At 46.8% G+C, this 15,762-nt stretch overlaps 1 protein-coding gene across 5 annotated transcripts in view; it reads right to left on the reverse strand.

The window, feature by feature from the left end:
* Positions 1–15,762, reverse strand: part of PATJ (PATJ crumbs cell polarity complex component) — a 193,764-nt gene that overhangs the window by 87,691 nt on the left and 90,311 nt on the right. For all 5 annotated transcript variants that reach the window (XM_040408093.1, XM_040408092.1, XM_040408091.1 and 2 more), the window contains 5 exons: positions 12,781–12,895; positions 12,092–12,212; positions 4,332–4,403; positions 4,077–4,254; positions 3,384–3,494 (listed from right to left, as the gene is read on the reverse strand). In XM_040408093.1, coding sequence (XP_040264027.1) covers positions 3,384–3,494; positions 4,077–4,254; positions 4,332–4,403; positions 12,092–12,212; positions 12,781–12,895 — 597 coding nt within the window. The remainder of the gene's footprint in view (positions 1–3,383; positions 3,495–4,076; positions 4,255–4,331; positions 4,404–12,091; positions 12,213–12,780; positions 12,896–15,762) is intronic.

Genomic DNA, 15,762 nt, shown 5'->3' on the forward strand with positions numbered 1-15,762 from the left:
ATCTGGCAGAAGGCAGGCTTCCGTGGCTCAAATGTTCGAGCGTAAAAAGTTGAGGATGCCGGATAACCCTCTTGCCCAACGGCTGACCGCTGGCTTGTCGGAACTGCTAGCCCGCCAACTACTGCCATATAAAATGGTGGACTCGGAGGCCTTTAGAAAATTTGTGGCCATTGGCACACCGCAATGGAAGGTCCCCGGAAGGAAATATTTCTCCCAGAAGGGCATCCCAGAGCTATATGGCCATGTTCAGCGGCAAGTGAATATATCTCTGGTGTCGGTGCCAAGATACATCTGACCAGACACGTGGTCTAGCAAACACGGGCAGGGAAGGTACATAACTTTTACCACTGGGTGAACCTTCTGAGGGCCGTAAAGCTTGTAACCCGTGGCTCCCATGTGGATTTTGTGTTACCGCCACGGATTGCATGCAGGCCTGCATCTTCTCCTCCTCCTCCTCCATCCTCCGTCTCCTCCTCGGCTGACTCCTCCTTTTCCACCGCCTCTTCCGCTGAACCCCCCAAGCTCCCCAGAACCTATTTGACGTGCCAGGTGAGACGTTGCCATGCTGTGCTGAGGCTGTTGTGTCTGGAAGCCAAGAGCCCCACCGATCCTGCACTGCTTTCAGCTCTGCGGTCACAGGCCGATCAGTGGCTAACCCCGCTCAATTTGACAGTTGGTAAAGTGGTGTGCGACAACGGTGCCAATCTGCTGAGCGCGCTGAAACAGGGCAAAATGACACACGTGCCGTGCATGGCACATGTCCTGAACTTAGTCGTGCAGCGATTCATTGCCAAATACCCCGGGGTCCAGGACGTCTTGTGGCAGGCCAGGAAAATCTTTGGCCATTCTAGAAGATCTAACACGGCCATGGCTCGTCTTGCTGACGTTCAACGGCGACACCACCTGCCCATTAGACGTCTGATTTGTGACAGCCCGACGCGCTGGGACTCCACCTTGTATATGCTTGATAGGCTGCTCCAGCAGAAACGTGCCGTTAACAACTACCTGTACGAACTCTGCGGCAGGACAGGTTCTGGGGAGGTTTTTTTTTTTCACTGCGCCAGTGGCTGCTCATGCGCGCGACTCATGCAGACTTCTGCGGCCATTTGACGAGATCACCAAACTGGTCAGTCGCAGCCAGGGCGCCATCAGTGACATTGTACCTTACACCTTCTTTCTGGAGCGTGCATTGCGTCGTGTCATTGATCAAGCCGTCGAGGAGCAGGAGCTGGAAGATGAGGAAGTCGCAATGCTGAATAAATTCCCAGGGGGGCTACTCTATCTGAGACAAATCAGCAAGAGTCTGAAGAGGAGTCAGAGGAGGATGGTGGCTGGGGGGAGGAGGAGCAAGAAGAGCAGGCTGTGAGGGGGACTTTAAACTTTTCTGGGATCCCTGGTGTTGTCCGTGGCTGGAGGGAGGAGACCGAGGACGACATTCTCCTGGGCGATGAGCAGGAGCCAGGGCGCTCCACCACTTCCAATTTAGTGCAAATGGGGGCTTCATGCTCCACGGTTTGAAGAGGGACTCCTGTATAAAAATCATAAAGGGCAAGGACCAGTACTGGGTGGCAACGTACTTAGACCCCCGGTACAAACACAAAATGGCGGACATGTTACCAACATCATGGCAGAATGCAGCATTTCCAGGCCTTGCTGCGAGAGATGCTGCACTCTTCTGTTGCGGAATTTCCACCCACAGCGAAACAGGTGTGGGTACCAATCCTACCGCACCTTCAAGAGGGCGATTTGAAGGTGTGTTGGCCACTTCGGATATGAGATCATTCTTTCAGCCAACTCATCGACAGCCGCCCTCCGGATCCGGGGAATGCCTAGACCGACAGGTGTCTGACTACATCGGGTTAATGGCCGATGTGGACGCTCTGAGAAGCGAGGAACCCCTGGACTACTGGGTGTGCAGGCTTGACCTGTGGCTAGAGCTGGCACAATTTGCCATGGAACTCTGGGCTTTCCCCTCGTCGCATGTCCTGTACGAAAGGACGTTCAGCGCAGCAGGGGGGGTCGTGACCGATAAGCGAACTCGCCTAGCTCTCGACAGTGTGGACTACCTCACATTTCTAGGCATGGATCTCTGAGGAATTCAACACCTGTGATGACCACGTGTAATTGAATTTCCTCATGCCAGCCCACACATATCCGCCACCACCCAGAACAAAGAATGCTTCTTGTCTATATATGTCTTATGTATATACAGCAGCATAAAATACCTTTTCTGTCAGGTGAATGCCTCATTTTTGGGGCCTGTACTTGCCGAAAGTAAAATTTGGATCCAGTGACCGCCTAATGTGCCTCCAGCCACTTCATCACAAGTCCTTTGTGTCAGATGAATGCCTAATTTTTGGGGCCTTTACTGCCGTGGCCTAAAATAAAATTTTCTAGGCTCCAGCAGGGCACATTTTTGAGAGTTTCCCTTTAAGATGCATAAAAATGGCCCCTGATTAAAATACATATTTTTTGTGGGAATTTTTGCCATTGATCCCCCTCTGGTATGTCACTGTCCATGTTGTGGGACTATCTGTGCACTTCTCTTAAGTATTTGGTGGCTGCAAATATGACCTGAAGGTTTTTCAGGTTCGCCTGCAATAAAGTCATTGGGGCCCGCAGCAAACGCTCGGTTCGCGACATTTGATTGCGAACGCGCGTTCGCGAAATGTCCCGGCCGATGTTTGTCCATCACTAGTCTGTTACCATGGAAATACATAGGTCTGCATAGGAGCTGTATTTTTGTTACACTGACCACAGGACCAGCCTATTGATTTGGGTTGTCTTGTAAGCAATACCGCTGTGACGCTGACATGAAAACCAATGCTTCAGGTTGTGGGTCACAATAGGATGGGATGTTGCTCCCATCTAGCCGTAGCCTTACGTGACCATCTGAGACCCCTGCTAGCAAAACTGAGGACTATATTGCCGTTTTCAGCATTCCTGTTATTTAAATGGTTTGTACACAATTGAAACGGCACCACACCTGTCCACAGGTAACAACTAGTATTGCAGCTCAGCTCCATTGAAGTTAACAGGACTGAGCTGCCAGACCACGCACAACCCATGGAGAGGTGTGTTTATGGAAGAAAGCAGACAACTTTTTTTAAGGCTTCGTTCACATCCGTGTTGGGGGTTCTGTTATGGGCGTCACAAATCCTTTCAAAAATAAAGGACAACAATCGTCCAGCATGCTGTGCTTTTTTGTCTAGTGAAATGACGGACACCTTTATAGTTGATGGGTTCGTTGGGCGACATTTGTGATGGATCCATCTCCAGCTTGCATTTCGTTTTTCTGTTCCTTTGATGGACCAGAAATACGGAACGTCCAGCAGGGATGTGAACAACGCCTAATCCGTGTATGGCTGCCAGTCAATACTCACCCGTGGAGCAGCTGATAAACTTTGAATGACAAAGACGACGGGGTTTCCCGAATTTTTAATGGCCTCCACAGCTTCATCGTGTGTAGCGTTTTTCAGATCTACGCCGGCTACCTGGAAATGATATTCAGCCTGATCAGACCAATACACCTGGAAACAATACTGACATTTTATACATGAGTGTTCAGAGGAAAGGCGAGGATACGAAAGCGGTGAGCCCCACCGATCACATGAACAAAGTGGCAGTAGGGAGAAGAACGTGACGTAGCACTAGGAACCCTGTTAGCTCCACTTGGCTTTTCCAGAAAGTCATCTACTGACTAATGGTTGACCATGCTGCAACCTAGAAAAGTTGAGCCGAGCCGATGCCAGAGATAATAGAATGGTTGGGCCCCAATCTGACCAATATACCCTTGTGATAAGCCACCAATGGTTATGATGACACTTAGGGTAATGGCAGCACATGACCCCGTGTATCAATATATTGACAAATTGAGGGCATACCCCAATAGGGATTATGGGAGGACAGCCTTGGAGTCTACAGTATGCCACTGGTCAGCACAAGCAGCAGTGCGATGCATGGAGCCCCTCAAACAGCTCCCCATGAGAGCCATGTGAGTAGGACATGGGAAGAGGGGAAGATATTAGGTTTATCTGCAGTCACCATTGACTTTGCTTTCTTTTAGTTGCACTTACTTCCAGAATTTTATCTCCGGTCTTCAGAGCCTTGGTTCTTCCAGCAGGACTGTCCTCCAGAACCTGCTTGATAAAGATTCCTTTCAGCTCTTCCCCATTCTTCAGGCGTTTAATGATGGATTGTCCTCCAACGATACTGATCCCCAGGGAAACTTGAGGTTCTCTCCAAATTTCAACTCTGAAGATCAGAACATATGACGCAGTCAAATCAAGTCAGCAGTAAACATGCTCAGGTGGAAACAAAGCGTCACTTACACTCGGGGAGCCCCCCAGTGGCTAAAAGTTGGGGTCTCCTCTCCTTCCCCTTCTTCCCGCTCAGGTAGTTCACTAAACGAAAAAGATAAAAAAAAGGATATTTAAGTTGTTATTTTGACTGCTATGATCAGCGACTTCAGCTCTGCTGCAGTGTCTTCACTCCTGTCTCATCACAGGCTTGGGCAGCTGATCTGCCCTGCCCAGTGCTTTACACTGCAGCTCTTCTTAGTTGCATTGTATAAGGCTATATGCACACGACCGTGCCTTTTTTTGTGGTCCGCAAACCACGGATCCGCAAAAAACGGAAGCCGCCCGTGTGCCTTTCCGCAACTTGCGGAACGGAACTGGCGGCCCATTGTAGAAATGCTTATTCTTGTCCGCAAAACGGACAAGAATAGGACACGTTATATTTTTTTGCGGGGCCACGGAACGGAGCAACAGATGTGGACAGTACACGGAGTGCTGTCCACATCTTTTGCAGCCCCATTGAAGTGAATGGGTCTGCATAAAGTATACAGCGCCACCTACAGACCAAAACTGTTCCTCCCCCCCCCCAAAAAAAAACACCTTCAGGAGATGCCTAATATAATTATGGCCAACTGGAGACATGGACCCATTTTGTCTCTATTGGAGTTACCTTTGAATGGAAGTCAAAGGAGCTGTGCATTCCTATTCTTAACCCCTCGCAGAGAGGCATCGCTACCCCCTGAACTAAACTATTTTGTTAGGAGGCAGGTACCAATAGTACCAAGGCAGGAATCATAGACAGACATAGCAAATGTCAAGACTGGTATTTTTGTTGTAAGCGGAGGGCAGAGGTCAGGGCAGGCAGCAGACAGAAGAAGGGGGTCAAGAACCTATGCAGGAACAAACACATCTTAGTAAACGAAGGAAACTAAAGGACCTTATTGCTCAGGCACAGAGCACTGTCAGAAGTCTGAGGCACATTGGCACTGACTGAGGCATATGGCGCATGCAGGAGGGAAGTGATTACTTGGAGCAGGACGGTGGGCACCAGACAGACGGGTTGTTACACCTAGGATTAAAGGGGTTGGGCAGTGCTAGTATATTGATGACCTATAGATCATCAATATCAGATCCCGGGACCCCATTGATCAGATCTTTCAATGTTCAACTTCACGCCATTTAGATCATAGCCCGCAGTTAAACAACACAATTTTCTAAAGGACTCCACATTTTCGAACTCTGTTTGCCACCAGTGAACGCAAATACACTATAGAGTTTGAACATCAGTAAAGACCTAATAGCTCTCACAGCTGGGTTTTTGTTACAGTTGTATCCAGTCTAGACAATCCCCTGGCAGATAAACCCACCAGCCGAAAGGTCACTTTCTTGTTTTGATCGTTTGTCACAACGGATCCACTTGGCGGCCATACTGTTTGGATCACCTCGATTGGTTACAAATTTCACCTCTGATAATTATTAGATTGGTTAAGGGTTTCAACCTCTGGGTCTAGCCAATCTAATAATTATCAGAGGTGAAATTTGTAACCAATCGAGGTGATCCAAACAGTATGGCCGCCAAGCGGATCCGTTGTGACAAACGATCAAAACAAGAAAGTGACCTTTCGGCTGGTGGGTTTATCTGCCAGGGGATTGTCTAGACTCTAAACCAGAATGTTTCTATTCACTGATGGCAAGCAAATATTCAGAAAGTGGTGAGGAGTTACAATACAAATGTGTTGCTAAACTTTTCAATAGGTAATGAAACAAGTTGGTAAAGTAACTATTCTCGGCAAATTTTCATCTTACAGACTGCGCTGCACTAGTGACAATTCGTCAAATGCGTCGATGCCGGTGGGGTTCAGTGAGCGGCTTCTAGAGTCTCTGAAATTCTTGAGCTACCCTTCTGATTAAAACATATAACAAAAAAAAAAAAAAAACATAAAATCCTACCCAGAGGAGATGAGACACTAAAAGCTGATTGTCAAAAGCCGTTAATGGGACTTCAGAATATCCTTTGGAAGCCCAATTTATCATTCCATTACGGAGTAAGAAGGAGCGAGCTCATTATAACCTCATAAAATTATACGTCTACTGAAATGATGCGAACAAAAACACAATAACGTTTTATGAGCTCCCCCTTACAAAAGCCAAATAGATCAAACCGTGCAATCTCCGAATGAGTGATGCCGTTCCTCCAGAAGACCCCGCGTGTCTGCAGAATCACCGATTCCGAACCCCAATTTTCAAAATTGAAAAAAAGCCAAAAACATTTCACAGAAGTAAAAAGAAAAAAGTTTGAAAAAAGTCTAGATTTACCATCTTATTAATAAGGTCACTAATGAGGTGATGACAAATGGCCATAAGTTATCTCTATAAATCTACCTTTACTGGTTATGTAGACCATTTAAATTTGAATGTTTTTCCCCACTCTTTAAGGGTTTGTCTGCTTTAGAAAAATTATTTTCATAGATTTGAGGAGGGTCCTCCGTTCAGGATGTTCACCTCTTGGCCGGAGGTAGGAGCAGCTGTAAAGAGAGTGTCTGTCACTCTTAACGACCTGTCCCGTCCTGCACTGCACACCTTTGGATCGGTGGGTGTCAAACCACAGGGCACCCCAACTTACTGCTACAGAGGCAGCTAAAAAGTAGTGTATAAAACCATGTGTAGAAAGTTTACCACTAGGGGAGCTTACCAAAAACAGGAATTATTATTGAAATTAACCCCTTAACGCAAAATGCCGTGAACGCATTCCACCATTCATGCACGGCGGGCTGATCAGGCGAGTGCAGGAGCTGCGCCCGCCCGATCACTGCGGGGGTCCGGCAGTCCCTGGTAGCCCGGTCCCTGTTTACAGCGATGCCGGCGGATTAACTCCTTCTATGCATGGCATCGGGCTGCCTTGTCACACATCAGGTCCCACGCCACAGCAGCGCGGGGACCCGATGCGCTCCTTCACCCGCCGAAAACCACTTCTATGTCGCGGTCAGCGCTGACCGTGACATAGAAGTGGTTTGCGGCGGGTGAAGAAGCGCATCGGGTCCCCGCGCTGCTGTGGCGTGGGACCTGATGTGTGACAAGGCAGCCCGATGCCATGCAGAGGCTGCCCAATGCCTTGCATGGCATGGGGACCTGCCTTCTACAGGTGCCCAGGAGATCCAGCCTCAGGCCCATCTCCTAGGCAACCTGTTAGTGTATGACTCAGTGTCATACACTAACAGGCAATGCATTACAATACAGATGTGGGAAAGAAATAAAGTTTAAAAAAAAAGTTAAAAATAGTTTTTAATGAAAAAAATTACCGTATTTATCGGCGTATAACACGCACTGGCGTATAACACGCACCTTCATTTTAAGGGAAATTTCAGGAAAAAAAATTAAATTTCAAATTGTACTGCTATGGGGTGGGGGGATCTGTGGATGGAACTGTTATGGGGGGGATCTGTGGATGACACTGCTATATGTCATCCACAGATCCCCCTCATAACAGTGTCCCCCAATACACCGGGCCCCGCCGCTCACCGAAGTATTTATAAACGTGAATCCTTATCCTGTTATTAAGCTGCCCTCTCCCATGTTCCCATGTCCCCCCTGTATCCCCACAGCACTTACTTAAGCTTCCATAGCAGGCAGAGCGGACGGCAGCAGTAACGTCACTCACTGACGTCGCGCGTCTGCTCCGCCTGCTTCATTCATAAAGGGGGCGGAGCAGGCGCTCGACGTCAGTGAGTGACGTTACTGCTGCCGTCCGCTCTGCCTGCTATTGAAGCTTAAGTAAGTGCTATGGGGATACAGGGGGGACATGGGAACATGGGAGAGGGCAGCTTAATAACAGGATAAGGATTCACGTTTATAAATACTTTGGTGAGCGGCGGGGCCCGGTGTAAGAGTACAGTGACTGCACCGGGCCCCGCCCCTAGTTACGGACTCCAGCCCCTCCTCTCTCCCGGCTCATACAGCACAGTCTGTGATGCTGCATCTTTGCCGGGCCGCAATGAATATCGGCGTATAACACGCATACATCATTTGCCCCCTATTTTCAGGGGGAAAAAGTGCGTGTTATACGCCGATAAATACGGTAAGTTTCAAGTAAAAAACAAGAAAAAAACGCCACTTTCCCCTGATTTTATAAGAAAACACACACATATTGGGTATCGCCGCGTTCGTAACAACCGGCTCTATAAATATATCACATGATCCATCCGTCCGATAGACGCCATAAAAAAATAATAATAAAACTGAAAAAAAAAATAAAAAAAAGCCTTTTTTGTCACCTTACATCACAAAAAGTGCAACACCAAGCGATCAAAAAGGTGTATGCCCCCCCATAAAGTACCAATATAACCGACACCTCATCCCGCAAAAAATGAGCCCCTACATAGGACAATCGCTAAAAAAAATAAAAAAAACTATGGCTCTCAGACTATGGAGACACTAATACATGATTTTTTTTTTGTTTCAAAAATGCTTTTATTGTGTTAAATGTAAGATTTTTTTTTTAAAAGTATACATATTAGGTTTCTCCTCCTCCGTAACAACCTGCTCTATAAAAATACCACATGACCTAACCCCTCAGGTTAACAAAGTAAAAAAAATAAAACTGTGTCAAAAAAGCAATTTTTTTGTCACCTTACATCACAAAAAGTGTAATAGCAAGCAATCAAAAAGTCATACGCACCCCAAAATAGTGCCAATCAAACCATCACCTCGTTCCGCAAAAATTATACCCTACCTAAGACAATCGCTCAAAAAATAAAAAAAAATATGGCTCTCAGATTATGGAGACACTAAAACATGATTTTTTGTTTGTTTCAAAAAAGATATTATTGTGTAAAACTTAAATAAATAAAAGTATACATATTAGGTATTGCCACGTCCGAAACGACCTGCTCTATAAAAATATCACATGACCTAACCCCTCAGGTGAACACCGTAAAAAAAATGCCTTTTTTTGTCACCTTACATCACAAAAAGTGTAATACCAAGCGATCAAAAATTCATAAGCACCCCAAAATCTTACTAATCAGTCATCTCATCCCGCAAAAAAAGAGCTCCTAACTAAAAGACAGTCACCCATAAAATTAATAAATAGGGCTCTCATAAAATGGAAAAACAAAAAATTGATTTTTGTACTTACCATAAAATCCTTGTTGGATGCATAGGGGGACACAGCACCATGGGTATATGCCCAGCTGCCACTAGGAGGCTGACACTAGAAAGGAAAAGTGTTGGCTCCTCCCAGATGGGCTATACCCTCTGCACAGACACTAAACACGATTTTTTGTTTCAAAAATGCTGTTACTGTGTAAAACTTAAAAAAATAAAAAAATTTATATTAGGTATTTCCACGTCCATAACGACCTGCTCTATAAAATATCACATGACCTAACCCTTCAGGTAAACACCGTAAAAAATAAATATTTTTTTTAAAAAGTGTCAAAAAAGCCATTTTTTGGTCACCTTACATCACAAAAAGTGTAATACCAAGCAATCAAAAAGTCTTATGCACCCTAAAATAGTACCAATCAAACCATAATCTTATACCAAAAAAAATGAGCCCCTGCATAAGACATTCGCCCAAAAAATGTTAAAAAAAATTATGGCTTTCAGAATATGGAGACACAAAAAAAAAAGAATAAAAAAAAAAGCTTTATTATGTAAGACTGAAACAAACAAAAAAAAGTTGTCACATTTGGTATTGTCGCGTCCGTAACAACCTGCTCTATAAAACTAGCTCATGATCTAACCTGTCAGATGAACGTTGTAAATAACAAAAAATAAAAACCGTGCCAAAACAGCAATTTTTTTGTTACCTTGCCTCACAAAAAGTGTAAAATAGAGCAACCAAAAATCATCTGTACCCTAAAATAGTACCAACAAAACTGCCACCTTATCCCGTAGTTTCCAAAATGGGGTCACTTTTTGGAGTTTCTACTCTAGGGGTGCATCAGGGGGGTCTTCAAATGTGACATGGCAAGTTAAAATTATCCCAGTAAAATTTGCCCTCCAAAAACCATATGGCGTTCCTTTCCTTCTGCGCCCTTCCGTGTGCCCGTACAGAAGTTTACAACCACATATGGGGTGTTTCTGTAAACTACAGAACCAGGGCAATAAATATCGAGTTTGGTTTGGCTGTTAACCTTTGCTTTGTTAGAGGAAAAAAAAATTATTAAAATGGAAAATCTGATCTCCATTTTCCATTAATTCTTGTGGAACACCTAAAGGGTTAACAACGATCGTTTCTAAAACGGGGTCATTTTTTGGTGGTTTCTATTATGTAAGCCTCACAAAGTGACTTCAGACCTGAACTGGTCCTTAAAAAGTGAGTTTTGGAAATTTTCTGAAAAATTTCAAGACTTGCTTCTAGACTTCTAGATGCCTTCTAACGTCCCCAAAAAATAAAATGACATTCACAAAATGATCCAAACATGAAGTAGACATATGGGAAATGTAAAGTAATAACTATTATATGAGGTATTGCTACTCTGTTTTAAAAGCAGAGGAATTGAAATTTGGAAAGTTGAGAATTTTTGGTAAATTTGGTATTTTTTTTATAAATAAAAATGAAACATTTTGATTCAAATTTACCACTGTCATGAAGTACAATATGTGATGAGAAAACAGTCTCAGAATGGCTTGGATAAGTATAATGCCTCATTCACACGTCAGTGTTTTGGTCAGTGATTTCCATCAGCGATTGTGAGCCAAAACCAGGGTTGGAGCCTCCAACGACATGAGGTATGAGGGAAAGATCTGCACCTGTTCTGTGTTTAGAGCCGCACCTGGTTTTGGCTCAAAATCACTGATGGAAATCACTGACCGAACACTGACGTGTGAATGAGGCATAAGTGTTTTAAAGTTATCACCACATAAAGGGACACATGTCAGATTTGCAAAAATCAGTCTGGTCCTAACTGATGATCTATCCTCTGGATAGATCATCAGCATCTGACCGGCGGGGGTCATTACTGGCCTTGGGGGGGCTAAGCTCTGTTCACTTGAATGGAGCTTAGCCGCGCCCAGGCCAGTTGATACTAGTCGTGACGTCACTGGGCCAGCGGTAAACAGTGAGAAGGCCGCAGTGCTGCTGGAGTGCCGCTGCCTTCTCGAACAGCTGATCGACGGGGGTCCCGGGTGTTAGACCCCTGCCGGTCAGATGCTGATGATCTATCCAGAGGATAGATCATCGGTTAAAACAAACTGTATAACCCCTTTAAGGTGAAAAATGGCCGTTCCTTAAGGGGTTAAAGGGACAACACTGCAGAGCTGACATGTCCAGGTCAAGATGTCCATCCCTGGAGACTAGGATACAGAGATATGGGAGGGGTAGAGCGGGACCCCAGGAAGTAGGTATTTTTCAGAACTTTTCATGGCACTTCTTTAATAGGCGCTGTATACATTTATATGCTCTAGGCCAGGGATGGCCAACCTGAGGCTCTCCAGCTGTTGCAAAACTACAACTCCCATCATGCCCGGAGAGTCTACAGCTATCAGCCTACAGCAGGGCATGGTGGCAGTTGTAGTTTTACAACAGCTGGAAAGCCGCAGATTGGCCATGCCTGCTCCAAGCCCTATATAGTGGATGTTAGAAAAGAAAAAAAAAAGAGCTCCAGCCCCTAAAGATATAGTATGGCTGCTGAATACTGGACCTAAAATAAACATGGAGGTAAAAGTAGGACATTCGCTGAGTTTTTGCAAGCTCCAAACACAAATATGAACTGGCTGCAGCAAAGTATATGAAAAGGAAGAGAATGGAGCTTCATAATATTCCATACAGTAAAAACCCGATCACATACACGGACGATGAACCCGGAGGACGCTGAACCCCGGAGTCTCTCTCCGTCCTGCGGCTCCTCTCCATAATGATTGCATCTGGATCAAAAATCACGGTGGGTTCTTTAAGTAAAGAGATTTCACCTGCAGCATAAAAATAGGATGGATTAGACTGTATACTGCTGTTACATGTGTCATTGTAACAATGTATCTACCCTAATGTATACAAAGTGTAGCAGCCTGTATTCTGTCAACTTCCTGGGGCTAAGACAATAAATTAGGAGCGATTCTGACAACAGATACTGTACATCTTTGGGCATGTTCACATGGGACATACATGAGGGACATGCAGACTGGTTACGGATTTGCCGCAGATTGTACCCGATGCATCAATGTAAAACCCCAGGTTGTTTGGGCTTGCCCAAATATCAAAGGAAAAAATGGGGGTGAAATCATAAACCTAACTAACAAACCCCTCTGCAGGTAAAGGAGCAAAAAAAAAAAAGTTGTTAGCTGTGTTTTTTGCTCGGAAAATCCACAGTTACCACAATATTCCATCATTATGACAGGTAGAACAGTGTGGAGACCCCGCAAACAGCTCCGTATATCTCAGCTTCCTGTCCTCCACAATATCTGGATTGAGTACAGTCACATCAGAATTTTTAAGAGACTGTCTTTCGCTGTTCGCTCCGTAATATTGTCGTATACTTACTTCGGTCCACATCTACATCGATGTTAATTTCCTCAGGGCCATGGCTATCGGCATCATACGTGTTCATGGAATAGAGGGGCGGCAATTGCGATCCGGACTCATTTAGGTCTCGGTACTATAAAAGCAAGAACACAAACAGCAGCATTAACCCCTTCGGTTCCCCAGATAGTATAATGTACATCCTCATTCCCATTTTCATAGTACTGTGATTATTCCCCTCTGTAGTTCCTCCTGGAAGGGGGATCAGTCTGATTACGGTTTCCATAACTCACCAAAGAATGATGGGAGTGGCAGCAGGTGTACATGACCGCCGCTCCATGTGTGGCTGGGACCCTCATCAATCTAACCTTCATCAGCTATGTTGTGGCAGGAATACCCCTTTAAGGGTCCATTCACAAGCCCGTAAGTGTTTTGCGTATCCGCAAAACACGGACACTGGCAATGTGCATTCCGCAATTTGCGGACCGCACATCGCCGGCACTATAATAGAAAATGCGGACAAGAATAGGACATGTTCTATTTTTTTTCCGGAAACGGAAGCATGGATGCGAAAGTGCGGATCCGCAAATGCGGATGCGGACAGCACATTCCTGCCCCATTGAAAATGAATGTGTCTGCACCCGTTCCGCAAAATTGCGGAACAGATGCGGACCCATTTTCCGGACGTGTGAATGGACCCCAACTTCACAGTCATATTACAAAAAATGGTGCCCAATAAGTATATAGAGGGTGTACAAGACCGAGAATGGGGGAACTGTCAGGAACTCCAAGGGAGGTCCGATCATCTGACTGTATTTCTTATGGCAGCCATGATGGGGTTTTTCAGGGAATTCATTATTGGTGGCCTAAATTCAGGATAGTTCATCAATATCTGATCGGTGGGGGTCCTGCCGATCAGAACGGTGCTCTGGTGAGCATTATGGCTTCTTTCTAGGCCAGTGACGTCATATTCATTGGTCACGTGGCCAAGGTGCAGCTCAGTCCCATTCTAGTAAATGGGCTCGGGCTGCAACACCAAGCACAATGTATGGCACTGGGCTTGGTAAGCTGTGAGGAGGCAGTAGCATTCGCGACCTCTTCATACAGCTTATCGGCAGGTGTGCCGGGAGCCGGATCCCTAATAATCTGGGCTGCCATTGGACATCTCGCTGTAGGGAAGAATAAGACACCCATGAAGGGCTTACACCCCAGTGCTGTAAAAAAAACAAAAAACAAACAAAAAAAAAACATAATGCAGGGCTTTAGAAAAAGGCCCCTCAAAAACCGCCGGTGTTAATGGGTTAAAACTAGATCTAGGATTGATATAAATGAAAATAAAATATAACGAAAATGACAATGAACCCTCAGCCGTCCCCTCCGTTACCCTATGGGACCTGTGCGCAAAACTCCTCAGAGTCCACACGAAAAACTCTGACAACTCTGGAATTAATGAATCAGACGAGTCAATAAAATGGGCAACGGTCGCGCAGCGTGATCAATAACTACATTTAGAGGATGACAGGCGGCTCATAAATATTCACAGCGCGTTGGGCAAGTCCCATTTTTTTGCATTCCATCAGATGGTGATTTGCGCGGCTCTGAAGCACTTACAAGCTTGCAATTTTCCCAAATCAATGAATAACTTTGTGGCCATTTTTTTCCCCAGGGGGTTAAAACCTAAGAAACTTAGGAGACTCAGATGGGGGTCTGGAGAGATCGCTCCAGAGGGTCCGGGGGTCTGGAGAGATCGCTCCAGAGGGTCCGGGGGTCTGGAGAGATCGCTCCAGAGGGTCTGGGGGTCTGGAGAGATCGCTCCAGAGGGTCTGGGGGTCTGGAGAGATCGCTCCAGAGGGTCTGGGGGTCTGGAGAGATCGCTCCAGAGGGTCTGGGGGTCTGGAGAGATCGCTCCAGAGGGTCTGGGGGTCTGGAGAGATCGCTCCAGAGGGTCTGGGGGTCTGGAGAGATCGCTCCAGAGGGTCTGGGGGTCTGGAGAGATCGCTCCAGAGGGTCTGGGGGTCTGGAGAGATCGCTCCAGAGGGTCTGGGGGTCTGGAGAGATCGCTCCAGAGGGTCTGGGGGTCTGGAGAGATCGCTCCAGAGGGTCTGGGGGTCTGGAGAGATCGCTCCAGAGGGTCTGGAGAGATCGCTCCAGGGGGTCTGGAGAGATCGCTCCAGGGGGTCTGGAGAGATCGCTCCAGGGGGTCTGGAGAGATCGCTCCAGAGGGTCTGGAGAGATCGCTCCAGAGGGTCTGGAGAGATCGCTCCAGGGGGTCTGGAGAGATCGCTCCAGGGGGTCTGGAGAGATCGCTCCAGAGGGTCTGGAGAGATCGCTCCAGAGGGTCTGGAGAGATCGCTCCAGAGGGTCTGGAGAGATCGCTCCAGAGGGTCTGGAGAGATCGCTCCAGAGGGTCTGGAGAGATCGCTCCAGAGGGTCTGGAGAGATCGCTCCAGAGGGTCTGGAGAGATCGCTCCAGAGGGTCTGGAGAGATCGCTCCAGAGGGTCTGGAGAGATCGCTCCAGAGGGTCTGGAGAGATCGCTCCAGAGGGTCTGGAGAGATCGCTCCAGAGGGTCTGGAGAGATCGCTCCAGAGGGTCTGGAGAGATCGCTCCAGAGGGTCTGGAGAGATCGCTCCAGAGGGTCTGGAGAGATCGCTCCAGAGGGTCTGGAGAGATCGCTCCAGAGGGTCTGGAGAGATCGCTCCAGAGGGTCTGGAGAGATCGCTCCAGAGGGTCTGGAGAGATCGCTCCAGAGGGTCTGGAGAGATCGCTCCAGAGGGTCTGGAGAGATCGCTCCAGAGGGTCTGGAGAGATCGCTCCAGAGGGTCTGGAGAGATCGCTCCAGAGGGTCTGGAGAGATCGCTCCAGAGGGTCTGGAGAGATCGCTCCAGAGGGTCTGGAGAGATCGCTCCAGAGGGTCTGGAGAGATCGCTCCAGAGGGTCTGGAGAGATCGCTCCAGAGGGTCTGGAGAGATCGCTCCAGAGGGTCTGGAGAGATAAATCAGTC

This window comes from Bufo bufo, chromosome 9 (genome assembly GCF_905171765.1).
Source record: "Bufo bufo chromosome 9, aBufBuf1.1, whole genome shotgun sequence".
NCBI classification, from domain to species: Eukaryota; Metazoa; Chordata; class Amphibia; order Anura; family Bufonidae; genus Bufo; species Bufo bufo.